The sequence below is a fragment of the Oncorhynchus mykiss genome, chromosome 27 (assembly GCF_057628025.1).
Source record: "Oncorhynchus mykiss isolate SJ-2025 chromosome 27, ASM5762802v1, whole genome shotgun sequence".
Classification (NCBI taxonomy): domain Eukaryota; kingdom Metazoa; phylum Chordata; class Actinopteri; order Salmoniformes; family Salmonidae; genus Oncorhynchus; species Oncorhynchus mykiss.
Window position 1 is genome coordinate 6,368,311 of NC_143048.1, and position 23,703 is coordinate 6,392,013.

General features: G+C 43.9%; 1 protein-coding gene across 1 annotated transcript in view; it reads left to right on the forward strand.

Moving 5' to 3' along the window:
• The window catches only part of cbl (Cbl proto-oncogene), a 67,054-nt gene that overhangs the window by 21,191 nt on the left and 22,160 nt on the right, over positions 1-23,703 (forward strand). Inside the window, exons 3-4 of the mRNA XM_021587339.3 lie at positions 16,442-16,588; positions 17,134-17,290. Coding sequence (XP_021443014.2) covers positions 16,442-16,588; positions 17,134-17,290 — 304 coding nt within the window. The remainder of the gene's footprint in view (positions 1-16,441; positions 16,589-17,133; positions 17,291-23,703) is intronic.

Here is a 23,703-nt window from a genome sequence, read left to right on the forward strand (position 1 = left end):
TTTTTTTACAAGGAGCACGTGTTTGCCTAAGTCGAAGAAAATGTAGGCGGACACAACACATTTAGGAGCACAATGGGAAATATTTGAGGTACTAAAGCTAAAGCTCCTAAATTGAAATTCCATGTCGCGCAGTTAAATATTTAGGGGCGTATGCGATTTAAAATGGTCGCACTATAAAGCCCTACTTTTACCACTCTCTTTCCTTCTGGACAGGATGGAGATGGTTGAAACAATTTGATACACTGTTAGCTTCAGACTCGACTGAAACAGTTTCCTATACCGACATAATGTGAGCTATTCCCTTTCCTCTGGTTGTTAAAGATTGAGCACCATTTAGTGAAAAATGGTGGATGGTAGTTATGAATGATATGTGATGATTACATGGTCGTTTCTCCTCGGACCATTTGCAGTACAAAGAGCGATAGAGTGGGTGGATGTGGTGCTGAGATGCTATGCAGATTTCGCCACTATTACCCCCGCTAAATTTACTCTTCTGTTTATTTTCATTTTGGCGTCCGGCCCTCCATATTTAGATTTGAGCAGTACAAATCGTTTTGGCTTCTCTTGTACACAGACACACAGCCCCCATAGCCTCCCGAGTGGCGCAGCGGTCTAAGGCACTGCATCTCAGTGCTAGAGGCATCACTACAGACCCTGGTTCGACCCCGCCCAGGTTTGGCTGGGTAGGCAGTCATTGTAAATTAGAATTTGTTCTTAACTGACTTGCCAAGTTAAATAAAAGGTAAAATTATTATTTATATATATATATATATATATATATATATATATATATATATATATATATATATATATATATATATATATATATTTGAATTGTTGCCAGGAGTGTGAACTTTGCCTTCAGTGTTCGGACTGTATTGCTGGTTGATTACCACAACCACAGTAGACTGAAAGCCCAGCCTTTTTGAGCTCCGCTTTTTGTGCGGCAGTGGTCTGACATGGGAGTCTAGCTGCAACGCTGTTGTGTGAGGGGGCGAGGTGTTGTCTGCGAGAAGGGACCTAATTATTAACAGTGACACACAGTCACAAACTGTGTGCCCCACAGTTTCTTCCCGGTAGCCTGCGAGCTTCCTTTTCCTGTTTCTCACAGGCCAGCTAGTTCCATTTTCTAACCTGCTCAAAGAGGGAGAGGGGGAGGGTGCACAGCAAACACTAGCCTGTCTATAACCGCAAAGTCCAGGCTGAGTATGGAGTCGATGTGTGCAGAAAACAGGCACTTCCAAACTCCCCTATATCCAGATATCGTTCTGACCTCCCTGAGCTTTTCTGTTTGATCTGGCTTTCTTGACTAAGCCCATGACGAGCGAGCCATCCTGACTGCTGGTGGTTAATATATCCTGAGGGGAGAGGAAGGACCTCAAATGGCATCCTACTCACTATATAGTGCACTACCTTTAACCAGGGCCTATGCGGATTTAGTCAAAAGTATTGCACTATGTAGGGAATGGGGTGCCATTTGGGATGCTGCCAAGAGGAGAGTAGTCCCGGTGTCTGTAGTCCGAGGCGCGGCTGTCATTTTAACTCCTGTCGCCGTTTTCATGTCCACGGGGTAAGAAACCAGAACGAGAGTCCGGCTTTCCTTTTTAGCGGGCCTGCCTTCTCATCCTTCTTTCCCTCCACCGCATGCCCATGATCCCGGCCTTGTTGGATTTGAACGTGCTCAGATCGACATAAGAGGAAGGACACTCCCTCTACGCTCATGTGTCCCCGTCACAGCCTCCGGCTGCCTGTTGCAGCCTCCGCTGGTTACAGCTGAGGGTATTGCAGATGGTGACACCCCAGTGACGTTGGGAGAAGGATCTGCGTGGTTGGCCCTGGGCCTCCTCCTTCTTCCTCACGTCTGCAGACACCCACACCGTCTCTATGCCATCCTTTCTCTCTGCAGACAGAGGAAGAGCTAGCCTCTCATATCTTCTTGCACCTGGCAGTCTCAAGCCAGTCTGCAAGTGCCTCGGCGGCTCACACAACCCCCTTTTGTTGTGTCCGTCTCTTCTAAAACCACCTTTACTCTGACATGTTCGATCTCTTCTCTAAATAAGACAAAGAAATGATTTGCAAATGGTTTATTTTGATAGCTTTTGAGAACGTTGACCAAACGGTTGTCATTACAGTATGTAGTTGCTATCTAAAGGGGCTTCTCTGCCTCCTATCTATGCTGCCGGAACTCTGTGGTATTCATGTCCCTTCCGGCATTAGTACCATGACCATCACTGTGTTTGCAAAGGGCACTTGTGCCAGTTGCTAAATTTGTCCCTCAAAGCTCTGGCCTAAGATAAAGTATGACTTCCCATTTTCTATAAATGTGTCTGACTAGACGGGCAGACAGCCTGCTGGTGAAACAATAGTTTCTCTCTCAGGAGCAGGCTATTGGCTTTGACTATCTCTCGCATCTTATCTGCTGGCAAAGGTCTATGTGAACGGATCAGTTCTAGCAATAGGGAAATGCACTGTCGGATAACGATATCATGCAAAAAGGATGTGTACATTTTTGGGGTGCTTGCAGAGAATGTGATATAGCCTGCATTTGCATAATGCATACTGTAGCGTCACTCATTGTCTGCTTATCTGTGTTTTTGGGCTGCTGAATTTTACATATTCTTTGCCACTTCATTCATTCATACACCATTCATGCTTTTATATAACTGTTCTGTCTGAAATGTGTGACTATTTCTTGATGGGTTCTGTAAGATCAGACAGACGGTTTGTGGTTGGTTTCTGACTAGTGATGTGACAAATGGGGAAAAAATGTAACGTTTAAACGGCCCATTTTTTTTTTTTTTCAATAAGAAAAAAAATCTTAAAATTCCAATACAGCTGTATTGCTTTCAGCAATGGTTTGTGTCCAAGTCCCTTTCAGAGAGTTACACATTGCACCTGTACCTCAATTCCACCTCGCAAAGTTTGCATATCCTTCTCATTTAACTTCTCAAAGTATTGCCGTACAGGGAGGGCTGACCCCATTTAGTCGACTGGTCTGTTGTTTGGTGGACAGGCTGTTGGTCGACCAAGATTTTTTTTTTTAATTGTAGAGCAGTCCAAAATATAAATATATATATATATTTTATTGCGCATGAGACACCTGTCTCAGTTGACTAATCCATTGCGGACGCTGCGGGATGGCGCACCAGTATCACCAGTAGTACATTTACCGTTAATTCCCATAATTTCTAATCTATAATGCTTGTTTGGTTACGGTAATTTCTGTTAATGCATGAAATATATTTTGATTACAGTCTTTTACTGTTTTCATTGTCTCGGTGGACACATTTGCAGACCGCACAACCTAGGCTCCACTAGTTTTAGTTCATTTCATTCCATTTAGGAGTTGTTCATTTATTCATTGACATATTATATATATATGTCAATGTAATTGTCTGTATCACTTCCACTCCCCCATACATCTTTTTGCAAATATATATATATATATATATATATGCATGCATGCATACACAAATACACACTTTAAAAAATATATATTTTCCTTTTACTTTCTAACCGTACCATGCCCCTCCCATAATCAAAGTAAACTACTGAACAACAACGCTTAGGCTTCTGCTTCCAAGCTTATACATACTATAGAAATAGTTGTCATTGTCGTTTGTTTGAAGCGATCCTGTCAGTGTTGAGTAAAGACACGCACCAGATTACACATAGATGTATGTCTGCCTGGCCTGTGTGCAAATGTAGGCCTATAAATGTGCCCATTTGGGGATCTGATTAGTATTTCTGATTGTCTTAACTCACCACCACTGTGGAACTTCTGTCATTTTTTTTTTTTTTTTACTTCACCTCAAACAGCAAGTGAACAAAGTCTGTTTTTACACCCATTGAGAATAGTCCCTCCATGTAGCCTATTTGAAAAATCTTTCCAGCTCTCTTTTCGATAACAGACCCCAAGTTAATAGTTGATACAATGTTTCAAGTTCTTTGCAGATAGGTCATGCCTAGCCAATGTGATTTATAGGATATTTATGTTTCAAACAGGATATTTTCTACCTCCAGGCTGCAATGTTTTTATTTATATATGCTATTTTTTACGTAGTTGGCAATGGCTATAGAAGTCATTTTTTAAAATCATTTTGATTAACCACATGATCATTTATTTTGAGATTCGAAGACTTTGTTATACTGAAAAAATATATAAATGCAATATGTAAGGTGTTGGTCCCATGTTTCATGAGCTGAAATAAAAGATGCCGGAAATGTTCCATTTTCACAAAAAGCTTATTTCTCTCAAATATTGACAACAAATTTGTGTACATCCCTGTTAGTGAGCATTTCTCCACTGCCAAGATAATCCATCCGTCTGACAGGTGTGGCATGTCAAGAAGTTGATTAAACAGCATTGTCATTACACAGGTGCACCTTGTGCTGGGGGCAATAAAAGGCTACTCTAAAATGTGCGGTTTTGTCACACAACACAATATCACGGATGGCCCAAGTTTTGAGTGAGCGTGCTGACTGACTGGCATGCTGACTGACTGGCAGGAATGTCCACCACAGTTGTTGCCAAATAATTTAATGTTCATTTCTCACCTGCGGGATTGTCTGAGGGGGTGCTGAGTGGTGCATTTCTGTCTGCAATAAAGCCCTGGGTGGGGAAAACTCATTCTGATTGGCTGCGCCCATACCATGTGAAATCCATAGATTAGGGCCTAATTACGTTATTTCAATTGACTGATTTCCTTATGAACTCAGTAAAATCTTTGACATTTTTTCATGTTACATTTTAGATATTTTTTTCATGAAAAACGTGCATATAAAAATCATAACTGGCATGCAGATCGGTAGAAATGGTAAGATAAGTTGGCACTCCAAGTGGAAAAGGTTGCCGACCCCTGGTGTAGCCTGGGTTTTCCGTGCATCGGCAAGATGGAACAGCTACCTCTGGTAATACGAGGGGTGGCGGTCTGTGTCTATTTGTATCAAAGAATTCTTGAGGTTTTGCTCACCTGAGGTAGAGTATCTCATGATAAGCTGTAGACCACACTATATTTACCTAGAGATTTCATCTATATTTCTCGTAGCTGTCTATTTACCAATACAAACCGATGCGGGCACTAAAACCACACTCAACGAGCTGTATAAGGCCATATGCAAACAAGAAAATGCTCATCCAGAGTTGACACTCATAGTGGCCAGGGACTTTAATGCAGAAAAACTTAAATCAGTTTTACCTAATTTCTACCAACGACGGGGGAAAAAACCCTAGACCACCTTTACTCCCCACACAGAGACGCATACAAAGCTCTCCCTCGCCCTCCATTTGACAAATCTGACCATAATTCTATCCTCCTGATTCCTGCTTACAAGCAAAAACTACCAGTGACTTGCTCAATACCAAAATGGCCAGACGACGCAGATGCTAAGCTACAGAACTGTTTTGCTAGCAGAGACTGGAATATGTTCCGGGATTCATCCGATGGCATTGAGGAGTACACCACATCAATCACTGGCTTCATCAATAAGTGCATCGATGACATCGTCCCCACAGTACATCCCCATCCAGAAGCCATGCATTACAGGCAACATCCGCACTGACCTAAGGGCAGAGCTCCTGCTTTCGAGGAGACGGACTCTAACCCGTATGCTTATACGAAATCCTGCTATGGCTTCTGACGAACCAACAAACAGGCAAAGCGTCAAAACAGAACTAAGATTGAATCCTACTACACTGGCTCCGACGCTCATCGGATGTGGCAGGGCATTCAAACTATTACGGACAACAAAAGGAAACACCGCTGCAAGCTGCCCAGTGACACGAGGCAAACAACGCTAAAGCGTGCATGAACGCACCAGCTGTTATGGACAACTTTCTGATCACGCTCTCCGTAGCTGATGTGATTTAAGACGTTTAAACAGGTCAACATTCACAAGGCCGCAGGGCCAGACGGATTACCAGGATGTGTACCCCGAGCTTGCGCTGACCAACTGGCAAGTGTCTTCACTGACATTTTCAACCTTTCCCTGACTGAGTCTGTAATACCAACATGTTTCAAGCAGACCACCATCGTCCCAGTGCCCAAGAACACGATGGCAACCTGCCTAAATGACTACCGACCCGTAGCATTCACGTCTGTAGCTATGAAGTGCTTTGAAAGGCTGGTCATGGCTCACATCAACCCCATTATACCAGAAACCCGAGCCCCAGTCCAATTTGCATACCACTCCAATTTGCATACCACCCCGACAGATCCACAAATGATGCATTCTCAGTTGCACTCCACATTACCCTTTCCCACCTGGACAAAAGAACACCTACGTGAGAATGCTATTCATTGACTACAGCTCAGCGTTCAACACCATAGTGCTCTCAAAGCTCATCACTAAGCTAAGGACCCTGGGACTAAACACCTCTTTCTGCAACTGGATCCTGGACTTCCTGACGGGCCGGCCCCAGGTAGTAAGGTTAGGTAACAACACATCCGCCATGCTGGACCTCAACACGGGGGCCCCTCAGGGGTGTGTGCTCAGGCCTCTCCTGTACTCCTTGTTCACCCATGACTGCATGGCCAAGCACCACTCCAACACCATCATTAACTTTGCCGACGACACAACAGTGGTAGGCCTGATCACCTACAATGATTAGACAGCCTACAGGGAGGAGGTCAGCGACCTGGCAGCGTGGTGCCAGGATAACAACCTCTCCTTCAATGTGATCAAGAAAAAGGAGACTACAGGAAAAGGAGGGCCAAGCACGCTCACATTCTCATCGACAGGCCTGTAGTGGAGCAGGTTGAGAGCTTCAAGTTCCTTGGTGTCCACATCACCAATTAACTATCATGGTCCAAACACACCAAGATAGCCGTTAAGATGGCATGACAGCACCTATTCCCCCTCAGGAGACTGAAAAGATTTGGCATGGGTCCTTAGATCCTCAAAGTTCTACTACTGCACCATCGAGGGCATCCTGACTGGTTGCATCACCACCTGGTATGGCAACTGCTCGGCCTCAGACCGCAAAGCACTACAGAGGGTAGTGCGTACAGCCCAGTACATCACTGGGGCCAAGCTTCCTGCCATCCAGGACCTCTATACCAGGCTGTGTCAGAGGAAGGCCCTAAAAATTGTCAAAGACTCCAGCCACCTTAGTCAAAGACGGTTCTCTCTGCTACAGCACAGCAAGCTGTACCGGAGCGCCAAGTCTTAACAACTTCTACCCGCAAGCCATAAGACTCCTGAACAGCTAATCAAATGGCTACCAGGACTATTTGCATTGACCTCTTTCACCCCCATTATTTTATGATGCTGCTACTCTGTTTATTATCTATGCATAGTCACTTTACCTACATGTACATATTACGACTCGACTAACCTGTGCCCTCGCACATTGACTCTGTACCGGTACCCCCGTATGTCGCCTCGTTACTGTTTATTTTATTGTTGCTCTTTTTAATTCAAATTTTAAAAAATTACTTCAATTTGTTTTAGTAAAATACTTTGTTAATTTTTTGTTACTGCATTTTGGTTAAGGGTTTGTAAGCATTTCACTCTACCTCTTGTATTCGGTGCATGTGACAAATAAAATTTGATTTGATTAGGAGCGTAACAGCAGAATCTACAAAGGCCAGCATCAGCAGGAGGAAGAGGGTCGGGAACAGATTTGTTTTCTTCTGATTAGGTTTTCTTGTGTGTCTTAATTATTTAAACAGTGTGCTTAAAGCATCAGACAAGCTCAGTAGCCTACACATAGTTGATTTGATTAAAACACATAGGGTGTCTAAATAGGGAAAAATACACGTTTCAAAATTTCAACTAATCCATTGTAACAGACAACTAGGTCGACCGAATATTTTATTTTTAGTCGGGGGCAGCCTTACGTACAGGACTTCGCTTCTGTCGCTTTCCTTTCTCTGCCAATTTTCCAGCTGCTAACAATGATGACGTAAGTATAGAGTCTATCCAAAATAGTTGATTCCTCGACTTCTTGCCCGGTGTCGACTCTCATTTCTGAGTGTCAAAATTGGATTCCGCTAGGAATCGATTCCTAAGATTCAATCTTTTTGAAACGGAGGAAACTGTTTAGTTGCCGTACTTCCAAGAACATTCGCAACTTTCATAGCAAGCTAGCGAGGGATGGAGAGAGAGAGGAGAGGGGCACAGTATAGGAATGTCGGCCACCAGGCGAACGGAGTCAGAACTGTGCACTAGGCCTATCCATCGGCGATCAAAACCTGTATCTCACAATTTCTTGGCTTACAGTGTCTTGCGGCTAGGATATTCTACACGCAACAGACCGAAGACTGAACACGTACTCGCATCATTAGATAAGAGAAAGACCAGGCGAACCAGCGCGAGGGGGCAGGTGGAAAGAAACGGACGCATATGTCTTGGTAATCTGTATCTCGCAATGTCTTGCATGCCTCACAAATTCACCAAAGTAGCCTTAAGTTCGCCTCTTCCTCTCCTGGTTTTATTTAAATTATATAACTTTCCACAGGCCTTTTATAGTCTATCGTCGAGTTAGGCGGCAATAACACGGAAAATCATATGATTTGTGATCACTGCGCCCTGATTTTACGGATTTTTTTTCAGTTACGGATTTTTCTTAATGTTAAGGATCCCAATTTCGTTTAACCGTTCACACTCCTTTTTATGACTAACTTTCATATTCTTTATTGTTTCCCATGGAACAGCCGCTGACTGTTTGGCCTGGCGACACAGCAAATAGGCTATGCAAGTGTGGTAAAGGCTATTTAAAGGCTATTTAGACATTTAGACATTTCTCTAACATTGTTAGCACTTTGAGTGAACATTTTTCAGGGGTTAGGCAGTGACTTGTGTCTTCCCGAGTCTTTATCAGGGTGGATGCGTAAGTCTGCTGTTTCCTATAGGTGATCTGGTGCGAAGCCACTTCCGGAGAGTTCAATGTTATAATGTGAAGAATGTGATGAAAGGGGAACCCAGTTTTTCCATCTTGTGGCAGCGATGTTTTTATTTAATTTTTTCTGTCAAAGTTTCAATATGAGTATTGTGGTGTGCTCTTGTTGCTGCTGCACACTGGGTGTTGAGGATCCTAGTTCACAGACTGATGGCTACATTGTATTGCGTTGAGAGAAGGCCTACCACCAGGCTTGCAAGATGTCAATCCCCCCCCACCCCTCCCCTAATGTCATGTAGGCCTAATGGTTGTAGTGCCCCAGGCACTGTCATTTAGTCCCCCAGACCGTCCGTCCAGTAATTGGCTTCAAGTGGTCCGCGGCTTTAACTTGCTCGCTTTCAAATCAAATGTATTTATATAGCCCTTCTTACATCAGCTGATATCTCAAACTGCTGTACAGAAACCCAGCCTAAAACCCCAAACAGCAAGCAATGCAGGTGTAGAAGCACGGTGGCTAGGAAAAACTCCCTAGAAAGGCCAAAACCTAGGAAGAAACCTAGAGAGGAACCAGGCTTTGAGGGGTGGCCAGTCCTCTTCTGGCTGTGCCGGGTGGAGATTATAACAGAACATTGCCAAGATGTTCAAATGTTCATAAATGACCAGTATGGTCAAATAATAATAATCACAGTAGTTGTCGAGGGTGCAGCAAGTCAGCACCTCAGGCGTAAATGTCAGTTGGCTTTTCATAGCCGATCATTAAGAGTATCTCTACCGATCCTGCCGTCTCTAGGGAGTTGAAAACAGCAGGTCTGGGACAGGTAGCACGTCCGGTGAACAGGTCAGGGCTCCATAGCCGCAGGCAGAACAGTTGAAACTGGAGCAGCAGCACGGCCAGGTGGACTGGGGACAGCAAGGAGTCATCATGCCAGGTAGTCTCGAGGCATGGTCCTAGGGCTCAGGTCTTCCGAGAGATGGAAAGAAAGAGAGAATTAGAGAGAGCATACTTAAATTCACACAGGACACCGGATAAGACAGAAGTACTCTAGGATATAACAAACTGACCCTAGCCCCCAACACAAACTACTGCAGCATAAATACTGGCGGCTGAGACAGGAGGGGTCAGGAGACACTGTGGCCCCATCCAACGATACCCCCAGACAGGGCCAAACAGGAAGGATATAACCCCACTCAATTTGCCAGAGCACAGCCCCCACACCACTAGAGGGATATCTTCTACCACCAACTTACCATCCTGAGACAAGGCTGAGTATAGCCCACAAAGACCTCCGCCACGGCACAACCCAAGGAGGGGTGCCAACCCAGACAGGAAGACAACGTCAGTGACTCAACCCACTCAAATGGCGCACCCCTCCTAGGGACAGCATGAAAGAGCACCAGTAAGCCAGTGACTCAGCCCTTGTAATAGGGTTAGAGGCAGAGAATCCCAGTGGAGAGAGGGGAACCGGCCAGGCAGAGACAGCAAGGGCGGTTCGTTGCTCCAGAGCCTTTCCGTTCACCTTCACACTCCTGGGCCAGACTACACTCAATCATATGACCCACTGAAGAGTCTTCAGTAAAGACTTAAAGGTTGAGACAGAGTCTGCGTCTCTCACATGAGTAGGCAGACCATTCCAAAAAAATGGAGTTCTATGGGAGAAAGCCCTGCCTCCAGCTGTTTGCTTAGAAATTCTAGGGACAATTAGGGGGCCTGCGTCTTGTGACCGTAGCGTACGTGTAGGTATGTACGGCAGGACCAAATCAGAAATATAGGTAGGAGCAAGCCCATGTAATGCTTTGTAGGTTAGCAGTAAAACCTTGAAATCAGCCCTTGCCTTAACAGGAAGCCAGTGTAAGGAGGCTAGCACTGGAGCAACATGATCAAATTTTTGGGTTCAAGTCAGGATTCTAGCAGCCATATTTAGCACTAACTGAAGTTTATTTAGTGGTTTTTCCAGGTAGCCGGAAAGTAATGCATTGCAGTAGTCTAACCTAGAAGTAACAAAAGCATGGATTCATTTTTTTGCATCATTTTTTGGACAAAGTTTCTGATTTTTGCAATGTTTTACGTAGATGGGAAAAAGCTGTCCTTGAAACAGTCTTGATATGTTCGTCAAAAGAGAGCTCAGGGTCCAGAGTAACACCGAGGTCCTTCACAGTTTTATTTGAGATGACTGTACAACCATCAAGATTAATTGTCAGATTCAACAGAATATCTCATTGTTTTAGGTCCCAAGAAACAAACTCTGTTTTGTCCGAGTTTAAAAGTAAAAAGTTTGCAGCCATCCACTTCCTTATAGACATAAGGGCAATTTTGAGGCTTCACCATGTTTCATTGAAATGTACAGCTGTGTAAAACTAAATGCATGCTCTTCAACCGATCGCTACCTGCACCTACCCGCCTGTCCAACATCACTACTCTGGACGGCTCTGACTTAGAATACGTGGACAACTACAAATACTTAGGTGTCTGGTTAGACTGTAAACTCTCCTTCCAGACCCATATCAAACATCTCCAATCCAAAGTTAAATCTAGAATTGGCTTCCTATTTCGCAACAAAGCATCCTTCACTCATGCTGCCAAACATACCCTTGTAAAACTGACCATCCTACCAATCCTCGACTTTGGCGATGTCATTTACAAAATAGCCTCCAATACCCTACTCAACAAATTGGATGCAGTCTATCACAGTGCAATCCGTTTTGTCACCAAAGCCCCATATACTACCCACCATTGCGACCTGTACGCTCTCGTTGGCTGGCCCTCGCTTCATACTCGTCGCCAAACCCACTGGCTCCATGTCATCTACAAGACCCTGCTAGGTAAAGTCCCCCCTTATCTCAGCTCGCTGGTCACCATAGCATCTCCCACCTGTAGCACACGCTCCAGCAGGTATATCTCTCTAGTCATCCCCAAAACCAATTCTTTCTTTGGCCGCCTCTCTTTCCAGTTCTCTGCTGCCAATGACTGGAACGAACTACAAAAATCTCTGAAACTGGAAACACTTATCTCCCTCACTAGCTTTAAGCACCAACTGTCAGAGCAGCTCACAGATTACTGCACCTGTACATAGCCCACCTATAATTTAGCCCAAACAACTACCTCTTTCCCAACTGTATTTAATTAATTTATTTATTTTGCTCCTTTGCACCCCATTATTTTTTATTTCTACTTTGCACATTCTTCCATTGCAAAACTACCATTCCAGTGTTTTACTTGCTATATTGTATTTACCTTGCCACCATGGCCTTTGTATACATTGTTTGTCTTCAGGAAGGCAGTGAGTTGATGCGCAACAGCTTTTTCTAAAGTTTTTGATAGGAATGGGAGATTCGATATCGGCCGATTCGTTTTTAAATATTTTGTGGGTCAAAGTTTGGCTTTTTCAAGAGAGGCTTTATTACTGCCACTTTTAGTGAGTTTGGTACACATCCGGTGGATAGAGAGCCATTTATTATGTTCAACATAGGAGGGCCAAGCACAGGAAGCAGCTCTTTCAGTAGTTTAGTTGGAATAGGGTCCAGTATGCAGCTTGAAGGTTTAGAGGCCATGATTATTTTCATCATTGTGTCAAGAGATATAGTACTAAAACACTTGAGTGTCTCTCTTGATCCTAGGTCCTGGCAGAGTTGTGCAGACTCAGGACAGCTGAGCTTTGAAGGAGTACGCAGATTTAAAGAGGAGTCCGTAATTTGCTTTCTATTGATCATGGTCTTTTCCTCAAAGAAGTTCATGAATTTATTACTGCTGAAGTGAAAGCCATCATCACTTGGGGAATGCTGCTTTTTAGTTAGCTTTGCGACAGTATCAAAAATACATTTCGGATTGGTCTTACTTTCCTCAATTAAGTTGGAAAAATAGGATGATCGAGCAGCAGTAAGGGCTCTTTGATACTGCATACTGTCTTTCCAAGCTAGTCAGAAGACTTCCAGTTTGGTGTGGCGCCATTTCCGTTCCAATTTTCTGGAAGCTTGCTTCAGAGTTTGGGTATTTTCTGTATACCAGGGAGCTAGTTTCTTATGAGAAATGGTTTTAGTTTTTAGGGGTGCAACTGCATCTAGGGTATTGCGCAATGTTAAATTGAGTTCCTCAGTTAGGTGGTTAACTGATTTTTGTCCTCTGACATCCTTGGGTAGGCAGAGGGAGCCTGGAAGGGCATCAAGGAATCTTTGTGTTGTCGGAGAATTTATAGCACGACTTTTGATGCTCCTTGGTTGGGGTCTGAGCAGATTATTTGTTGCGATTGCAAACGTAATAAAATTGCACAGATGCGGTCTCAATGGGGATAGCTGAGCTGACTACACTGACTGTGCTAGTGGCAGACTCCAATAAGCTGGCAGGCTGGCTAACAGCCTGCTGCCTGGCCTGCACCCTATTTCATTGTGGAGTTAGAGCCCTGTCTATGTTGGTAGATAAGATGAGAACAACCCTCCAGCTAGGATGGAGTCCGTCACTCCTCAGCAGGCCAGGCTTGGTCCTATTTGTGGGTGAGTCCCAGAAAGAGGACCAATTAGCTACAAATTCTATCTTTTGGGAGGGGCAGAAAATAGTTTTGAACCAGCGACTGAGTTGTGAGACTCTGCTGTAGAGCTCATCACTCCCCCTAACTGGGAGGGGGCCAGAGACAATTACTCGATGCCGACACATCATTCTAGCTGATTTACACGCTGAAGCTATGTTGCGCTTGGTGACCTCTGACTGTTTCATCCTAACATCGTTGGTGCCGACAGGGATAACAATATCTCTATACTCTCTACACTCGCCAGTTATAGCTTTAGCCAGCACCACCTTCAGATTGGCCTTAATGCTTTCTATTGCAGAAAACCGTAAATGGGAAAGGAGAAGGGAGCAGCCAGCTGCAGGTCAGAGGTCAGCGACGTATCCAGGGAGAGCTTGGCTCATCCCCGTGGTAACGGCGAGGATCTATGCTCAATTGTCGAGGCAGAGCTGGATTGAGGTGGCATATGTATCTGCGGGTTAACTAGCGCATGCAGAATAAGAAAAGGTCTGCATCCCAAGTGACACCATTTTCCCTATATAGTGAACTACTTTTGGCCATTGGGCGCTGGTCGAAAGTAGTTCACTATATGGGGAGTAGTGTGCCATTTTGAACGCAGAAAGAAATGCCATGCCGGGGTTAGCAAAACACCCAGCAGCCCACTCACTGAGGTTGCATTTACTCAGAAACATACTCTCTTTCTCTCCCTCTCTCTCCGGCTAATGATGTCCTTGGGTTTTTCAGAGGAAAAGGAATGGACATAAATAATAAATGGATGTATTTGTGAGTTGGTGTAGTTTTTCCAAATATTTCTAACTTTAACTTTTGTTGGGTGCTGTTGTTTGTATCTGTGTACACTGGTTTTGAGTTAGAGCAGATGATACATACAGACAGAGGAGTATAGGACAAGCCTATTTTTATTTTATTTAACTAGGCAAGTCCGTTAAGAACAAATTTTTATTTACAATGACGGCCTACCCTGGCCAAACCCGGACGGCTCTGTGCCAATTGTGCGCCGCCCTATGGGACTCCCATTCACGGCCGGATGTGATGCAGCCTGGATTCGAACCAGGGACTGCAGTGACACCTCTTGCACTGAGATGCAGTGCCTTAGACCGCTGCGCCACTCGGGAGCCCAAATGCACTTGTGAGGATCCGAGAGGATTCTAAACAATGTTTTAATAGCACCACCTTGCCCTCTGATAGGAGTGTGTCGACTAAGCAGTGTGTCTACTCCACTGTCCACTAGGCTGGTCTCTGTATCAGTCAACATACAGGCAACGCATTTAAGGGTTAGGGCTCCCTTGCCTCTCCTTGTAGCATTGGTGCCATGCCCAGTCGCACAGAGAAATACATAGCAAGAGTCCTACCCTAGTCAGAGATATGAGGAAAGAAATCACACACACACACTGTGAACTCATAAGCTACAATATCACTCTCAGATTGACGGTAACTCATTGTTTTATAGAATGTTTCACTTAATGGTGACCACACACACACACACACACACACACACACACACACACACACACACACACACACACACACACAACGACTGAGCGCAGGTGTGCTTCACCGAGGGCACTTTGCCACCTACAGAGCAATGCCCTCACACTAGCCTTGTCAAGAACCAGGCTTCCCTAAAACTGGAAGCCTGGGGAAGTTCATGGCAACAAAAAAAAAACGCTAAATGAGGTGGACACCCTGTGTAAATCAGTGATGCCGCACAGCATATCAAATGCCTTGCTTGGGCAGAACTCAAAGTGTTTACTAGATAAGTGTTGTAGATTCAACAGTGCGCGAGAGTGGCTGGGAAACCGTTCATACCATTCTTGCAATACAAACTTCTCCAGACCTCTAAGGGAGGCGTGATAGCGGTGTGATTTTGGCAGTATGGCAATGCAAGACTACTCTCACAGCAACAATGTTTGTGCACACACGCTTATGTGTGTGAAGGTGACTCCAGTTTACGCTTTCTGTTTGCCATCACTGCCCACTCTGTTAGCTAGGGGCGGTAATGCCCACAGGACTTCCCCTTCTTGAAATGCGGGCACTCATTGGCATACTTTTCCAGTGGAAAATAAATTGTTAAGATAAATGAAGTCCATTTTGTTGATGCATTTAAAAAAATAAGTAAACTGGAAAGTGTAAAGGAGTGGTAAGAAAATTGATTAGTAAGACAGGCTGAGTTTTGCCAGGGTTGCGACGAGGGGAAGCAACGCAGGACTGATTTCCAGCGGGGCAGATAGAATGCCTCACTCGCTCTAAGGCTTAGCTGGAAAGCCATTCACAAAAAATATTCTTTCTCTTCTCGCTTTTACAGTTGAGTGTGAGAAATGCCCCCACAGGCGCGTGCGCGCACACACACTCAACTCGCACAATTTGTCAGGGTGTCTGTATCCTCACTCCTCACTGTCTTTTCGAGCTCATCTTAAGTCTGTCCTCTCCTCTCTCTCTCCCCACCCTTCCCTTCCCCACCCTTCCTCTGTGCTGGCATTGTGGAGTGAGAGGAGAGGGAGAATCTGGTTGGAGGCAGCTGTGACGACGCTGCTGCCGCCACACTCGCGCTCTCTTGTGCATGTCAATTTCTCCGGCCCCAAGAGCCTCACACAATCCCTCACTGTGCTATCCCGTAAATCACGCGCTTTTCTTTCCCACTTTCTCCCCCCCTGCCGCCGCTGCGCTCGCCCGTCTGCCCCACCTCGCTACTCATGTGCCCAGGGGCGGCTGGAATCAGAAAAATGTACCAGGCATGTCGTCGCCTCACCTCCCTCCAACCACCCCTCCCTTCTGCCCATCAAACCCCAGCTTGCACATCCAGGGCCTTGGCTAGCATGTGTAGGGGGGGGGGGGGTCCTCTCTCACAGCTTCCACCATGAAGCTCAGCCCCTGGCTTCTATCTATGTTGTGGCGTGGAAATTACGAAGCCATGTTAACATGACATGTTCGCTATCGGTGGCTAAAGTTAGCTGATATGTGTAGTGGCTATTTAAAGGCAACCGATCCATGGGTTAGTTTTCTCATAAGACTACTTTCAGGGTGAGGAACCATCTAACCTGAAGTTGTACAATACTCTCTCTCTCTCTCTGTTCCTCTTCTGTAGACGGAACCTGACCAAGTTGTCGCTGATCTTCAGTCACATGCTGGCCGAGCTCAAAGCCATCTTCCCCAACGGCCTGTTCCAGGGGGATAACTTCCGAATCACCAAGGCTGACGCCGCCGAGTTCTGGAGAAGATCGTTTGGGGACAAGTGAGTCCCACCTCTGCTCTCTGCAAAAAGTAGACATTTGCTGCAAGCTCGCTAGTCACGGTGGAAGTATTGACATCTAAGTGGTAAGACTGGATATATTTATGCACCACATGATGGAAACAGGAAGAAAGAAATGGCTTTGACCTTTTCAAGCTATGTGAGGTAGACTAGATAAGCAGATAGAAAGTAGTTACTTGAGTAGATTTTTTTGTTTACTATGCTTGTTTTATTAGTCACATCTTTGTCAGTTCCCGTAAACACCCAGAACCAGGAAAAGGAACTGGCCAAATTAAGCCCACAGGATTTCATATGGCCTGATGAAAATGTGTCCATAAAAAGAACAGAATCGGGCCATGGCTTAATGTCATTGCTGACCCCTGCCCTGTACACTATTATTGCACTGTAGCAAATGGCATTTTGGTCAAATCAGAAGTGGGATCGGACATTGTAAGTGCAATAACAGGGAAGGTTTAAACTGCATCAATGTTGCTTGTTCGGCTCAATGGGTATAGTATAGTAAACATGTTGTCCTGATGTGTTTTCAGGACTATAGTGCCTTGGAAGGTGTTCCGGCAGGCACTGCACGAGTTCCACCCCATCAGCTCGGGCCTGGAAGCCATGGCCCTCAAGTCCACCATCGACCTCGCCTGCAACGACTACATCTCCGTCTTCGAGTTTGATATCTTCACCAGGCTCTTCCAGGTCGAGCCTACACTCACATGCACACACACATGGACGCACGCAAACACACACGTACATGAGCTTGGATTAGAGGTCGACCGATTATGATTTTTCAACGCCGATACCGATTATTGGAGGACCCCAAAAAAACGATGCCGATTTAATAAAACATAAAATAAATAAAAAATGTATTTGTAATAATGACAATAACAACAATACTGAATGAACACTTATTTTAACTTAATATAATACTTCAATAAAATCAATTTAGCCTCAAATAAATATTGAAACATGTTCAATTTGGTTTAAATAATGCAAAAACAAAGTGTTGGTGAAGAAAGTAAAAGTGCAATATGTGCCATGTAAGAAAGCTAACGTTTAAGTTCCTTGCTCAGAACATGAGAACATATCAAAGCTGGTGGTTCCTTTTAACATGAATCTTCAATATTCCTAGGTAAGAAGTTTTAGGTTGTAGTTATTATAGGAATTGTAGGACTATTTCTCTCTCTACGATTTGTATTTCATATACCTTTTGACTATTGGATGTTCTTATAGGCACTTTAGTATTGCCAGTGTAACAGTATAGCTTCCGTCCCTCTCCTCGCTCCTACCTGGGCTCGAACCAGGAACACATCGACAACAGCCACCCTCGAAGCAGCGTTACCCATGCAGAGAAAGGGGAACAACTACTCCAAGTCTCAGAGCGAGTGACGTTTGAAATGCTATTAGTGCGCACCCCGCTAACTAGCTAGCCATTTCACATCGGTTACACCAGCCTAATCTAGGGAGTTGATAGGCTTGAAGTCATAAACGGCTCAATGCTTGAAGCATTGCGAAGAGCTCCTGGCAAAACGCACGAAAGTGCTGTTTGAATGAATGCTTACGAGCCTGCTGCTGCCTACCACCGCTCAGTCAGACTGCTCTATCAAATATCAAATCATAGACTTAATTATAACATAATAACACACAGAAATACGAGCCTTTGGTCATTACTATGGTCGAATCCGGAAACCATCATCTCGAATACAAAACGTTTATTCTTTCAGATAAAATACAGAATGGTTCCGTATTTCACTAACAGGTGGCATCCATAAGTCTAAATATTCCTGTTACATTGCACAACCTTCAATGTTATGTCATAAATACGTAAAATTCTGGCAAATTAGTTTGCATTGAGCCAGGCGGCCCAAACTGTTGCATATACCATGACTCTGTGTGCAATGAATGCAAGAGAAGTGACACATTTTCATCTGGTTAATATTGCCTGCTAACCTGAATTAATTTGAGCTAAATATGCAGGTTTAAAAATATATACTTCTGTGTATTGATTTTAAGAAAGGCATTGACGTTTATGGTTAGGTACACGTTGGAGCAACGACAGTCCTTTTTCGCGAATGCGCACTGCATCGATTATATGCAACGCGGGACATGCTAGATAAACTAGTAATATCATCAACCATGTGTAGTTATAACTAGTGATTATGATTGATTGATTATTTATTTTATTTTTGAATTTCACCCCCTTTTTCTCCCCAATTTCGTGGTATCCAATTGTTAGTAGTTACTATCTTGTCTCATCGCTACAACTCCCGTACTGGCTCGGGAGAGACGAAGGTCGAGAGCCATGCGTCCTCCGAAACGCAACCCAACCAAGCCGCACTGCTTCTTAACACAGCGAGCATCCAACCCGGAAGCCAGCCGCACCAATGTGTCTGAGGAAACACAGTTCACCTAGCGACCTGGTCAGCGTGCACTGCGCCCGGCCCGCCACAGGAGTCGCTAGTGCGCGATGAGACAAGGATATCCCTGCCGGCCAAACCCTCCCTAACCCGGACGATGCTAGGCCAATTGTGCGTCGCCCCATGGACCCCCCGGTCGTGGCCGGTTGTGACAGAGCCTGAAGTCTCTGGTGGCACAGCCAGTGCCTTAGCCCACTGCACCACCCGGGAGGCCCTCCTTGATTGTTTTTTATAAGTTAAGTTTAATGCTAGCTAGCAACTTCCCTTGGCTTCTTACTGCATTTGCGTAACATGCCGGCTCCTCGTGGAGTGCAAGTAGGTTGTTAGAGCGTTGGACTAGTTAACCGTAAGGTTGCAAGCTTGAATCCCCAAGCTGACAAGGTACAACATCTGTCGTTCTGCCCCTGAGCAAGGCAGTTAACCCACTGTTCCTTGGCCGTCATTGAAAAATAAGAATGTGTTCTTAACTGACTTGCCTAGTTAAATAAAGGTGTAAAAAAATACTAAGTAAATAAATAAAAAATTGTCCAAATCGGTGTCCAAAAATGCAGATTTCCGATTGTTATGAAAGCTTGAAATCGGCCCTAATTAATCGTCCATTCCGATTAATTGGTCGACCTCTAGCTTGGATGCATGGTCACACGCATGCATGGTCGCAAACACACACAATCACACACAGCCCCATTTGTACTACACACCACTGCGACAACGTACACAATATCTCTTGAGCGGTAAGTTGAGAAAATGGTCTAACAATGCTCATTACCATAGCCACACTTTCTAACTACACATGAGTTTGCCAAAGCAAGACTATTGTGGCCATTTCTCAGCTGTGTGTTATTGGGTGGCAGTTGTCTGCATCCCTGCCTGCTGAGAGAGAGACAGGGAGCCAGTGTTTTGAATTGAGTGGCTGCTTCACGTGTGTCCAGGCTGAATAGAGGCCTCTTGCCGCCCCTTGTTGTTGGCATAATGCAGGCTCCAACTCTTCTTTACAGAAGTGGTTCTCAACTGGTTTTGCTTCGGGACCCATGTTGAACCAGGTTGTCTAAGTCGCGATCCAATATTCACATTGTGATTTTATTTATTTTTGCCAAAATGCAATCTGGAAAACTGTTTTATTCTATATTGATAGTAAATGTGCCAATTATATGACAAGGGAACAATAGTCCCATCTTTTTCATTTTCAATAATTCAATTTTGCCCATATTCTGGTTTGAGACTATAAAATCAACCAAATACTCTAAATGAATAATTCTATATTGAAAATACTATGATTGAAAAAAAGTAATTTGGAGGTTAAATGATTTGAATGTAAAGGTTCTTTGTTATTTCTACACACTTTCTCCCTGGTCTTAGTCATTTCAATTCAGACTGGCGTATATATTTAGAGAACACTCACAACCCATTCAAACCTGGGTCGCGACCCACCAGTTTTGAATCGTTGCTTTGCAGGGAGTCAGGAGACTGGATGAAATTAAGTGCCTTGGAGAGGAGTGGTGTTTTTGGGCTAATTCTATCAAGTCGTTAAGTGGCAACTGTACAGAGAACAGAGAGTGCTTACTGGGCCTGCTGGATCAACTGTGAGGCACAAACTGTACCACAACATATTTGTCCTGTCACAAAGGACCTCGGAATCTGACACTTCAGATTCTATTCTAGTTGCATTGAAGATTAAGTTTAAGCCTAGTCTTGGACTGGTTTCAATATAGATGAATCTGTCCCCCCCCCCCCCAACCCCCGCTGCTCTTCTTCACACACTTCTTCGCACATAGTGCTGCTAAAGGACCAACAACCAACTAAGTAATTGTCTCACTGTAGTTAGCTCTATGATGCACAAAGCACAGGGTTGTATTCATTAGGACACGCACCCGGGAAATATTGTAAAACATTTTGCGCCGGAAAATGGAAATGAGGTGTTTCTTATTGTACAAGTCCAAGTAGTTGCTCCTTGTTTCAGTCCATTTTCTTCTGTTTGGTGCCTAATGAATGTGACCCACGCCACTTACATGCCAATTTCAAAACCTAAAAGCGAAGGATTATATAAATGTTCCCCATTTAGTCATCTGTTTCTTCTTGTTGTTTCTAAGGGACGACTAATATTTGATTTGATGGTTTCTTTATTTCATTAGGCCGTAGCTAGCTCCCTATGATTGTGAGTGGATTGGATGCGGTTCAACCGAGATGGCTGGCTGGCTGCGAGTCATGCTGAACAGCTGAATACAGGCTCTTTATTTGGGTTTTAGAAGCGCCCTAGAAATAGCCGCTGCGTGTTTGCCGACAGCGGCTCATGTTCTTTTGAAGCCCCTTGACATCAAGGTCATGCTTCTCATCAGCATGTGAATCAACCTGTATGATGGATAGATGGCTAAAAGAGACACTGCAGTAGGATGGAAGCATCATTTCCAGTTAGTAACACAAGACAGGGTGGTCTGTTTAGAAGTAGTGCACTATATGGAATAGGGTGCCATTTGTGACGTATCCATTTGCTACTGGCTACCTTCCTTTATACAATGGCCAAACTGACGATAAAAATGCTGGTATTAGTAAATGTATAATTAGGACTGCTGTCTGCCATGGATGTCTTATCTATAACTATGGCTCCTGTGCTAGCTGATGGTTAGGTTCAGTGCAGTATGTCGTGACCTGACTTTGATTAATGTGATGACTGTTATTTATAGAATCAACTAACTTATGTTTAATTGTTACCAGATTTAATTAATCACGTAACAACTAACTCATTTGGAATTTCGGGCACCACGGAAGTTGTTGTTTAACGAGTTACCATCTCCCGAATTAAACTAATTGTTAAACTAACTCACAATGTCTGTTGTGTGGATCGAGCAGTCATTTGAAAGAGTAACAAAATTTCAGCGAGACAACTCAAAGGCGAAATCCATTAACGCCAAGATAATGGAATTCATTGCCCTTGACAATCAACCGTTCTCTGTCGGGGTGATGTTGGCTTTTGCCGACTGGTCGAGCACCGGTACACACTACCAAGTGCACTATTTTTCCGATGTTTCCCTACCGGAGTTAGCTTGTGTAGCTTCACAACATACATACTATGGAACGCCATTTGGGTCTTTGTGTGTCAAAAAAGATACAGTAGCACTGTCAAAGCTGTACAAAAAAGTCTGCAAACTAGCAAACACCGGCCACAAACTATGTGTTTACAATACCGTGTTGGTAATAAAGCATAATTTGGTCAACCGCAACTTCTGGGGTAGCTAGCTTTAGCGTGGTACCTAGCTAGCACCAATGCAACCAGTCAGAAAACAATGACCAGTAGAACCTAAAGTCAATTTCATTATTCTTAGCAATGATTTAGGGATCCTTGTCAGTAAGTATTAGCTAGGTTGCCACTTGTTGTTCGCCTATTGACATTGAACTTCAGTTCATGAAAATAAATAGCTAGTCAGCAACTTAACCCTGTTGCCCAAAGCTAACGTTATAAGCAGCCAGCTAGCTTCATCTGGCTTGTGAGGCTCAACCGCACCAGGTTATGTGTTGTGACGCTAGCCACAATAAGCATTAGGCACAATAACGGAATTTGCGGTTTGCCTTCAAAATAAAAGTATGTCATTGACAGTAATGCAAATGTATACAAATAGTAGAATTATGCCATAGTTTTATTTTGAAGGCTAACCGCAAAGTCCACTTGTGGCTAATCCTTTTATTGTGGCCAGCTTCACATAGATGGGTCCGACAACCATTAATCAAATAAGAACAGTCTTATAGGGTTATTTTAGATGATGACACCTAGCTATATAGTTAGCTAGCTAACTATAGCTACTGAAGTAGATGTTGTGTAATTTGATACGTCAAATAACACTATTTGACATGTATCTTTTTTGACATGCAAAGACCCAAACGGCGTTCCATAGAAATTCTGGTTGAGAATTAAACGACTGAACAAATTAATAACGAAACAGCACAGCAGTAAGTGAAAGAAATAGGTTTTGATTGTTTTACTAGTAATGGGGACATGTGTAAATGCCAACAAAATGATGTGTGTGTAACCGTTATTTAACTAGGCAAGTCTTACGGCTGAGCCAGTGAAAGTGCAGGGCGCCAAATTCAAACAACAGAAATCTTTAAAATTAAAATTCCTCAAACATACAAGTATTTTACACCATTTTAAAGATAAACTTGTTGTTAACCCCACCACAGTGTCCGATTTCAAAAAGGCTTTACGACGTAAGCACACCATCTGATTATGTTAGGTCAGTACCTAGTCACAGAAAAACGCCATTTTTCCAGCCAAAGAGAGGAGTCACAAAAAGCAGAAATATAAGATAAAATGAATCACTAACCTTTGATGATCTTCATCAGATGACACTCATAGGACTTCATGTTACACAATAGATGTATGTTTTGTTTGATAAAGTTCATATTTATATCCAAAAATCTGTTTACATTGGCGCGTTACGTTCAGTCATGTTTTGCTTCCAAAACATCCGGTGATTTTGCAGAGAGCCACATCAATTTACAGAAATACTCAAAGTAAACATTGATAAAAGATACAAGGGTTATGCATGGAACTTTAGATAAACTTCTCCTTAATGCAACTGCTGTGTCAGATTTCAAAAAAGCTTTACCGAAAAAGCACACCATGCTATAATCTGAGTACAGCGCTGAGACCAAAACAAGCCATACAGATATCCGCCATGTTGTGGAGTCAACAGAAGTCAGAAA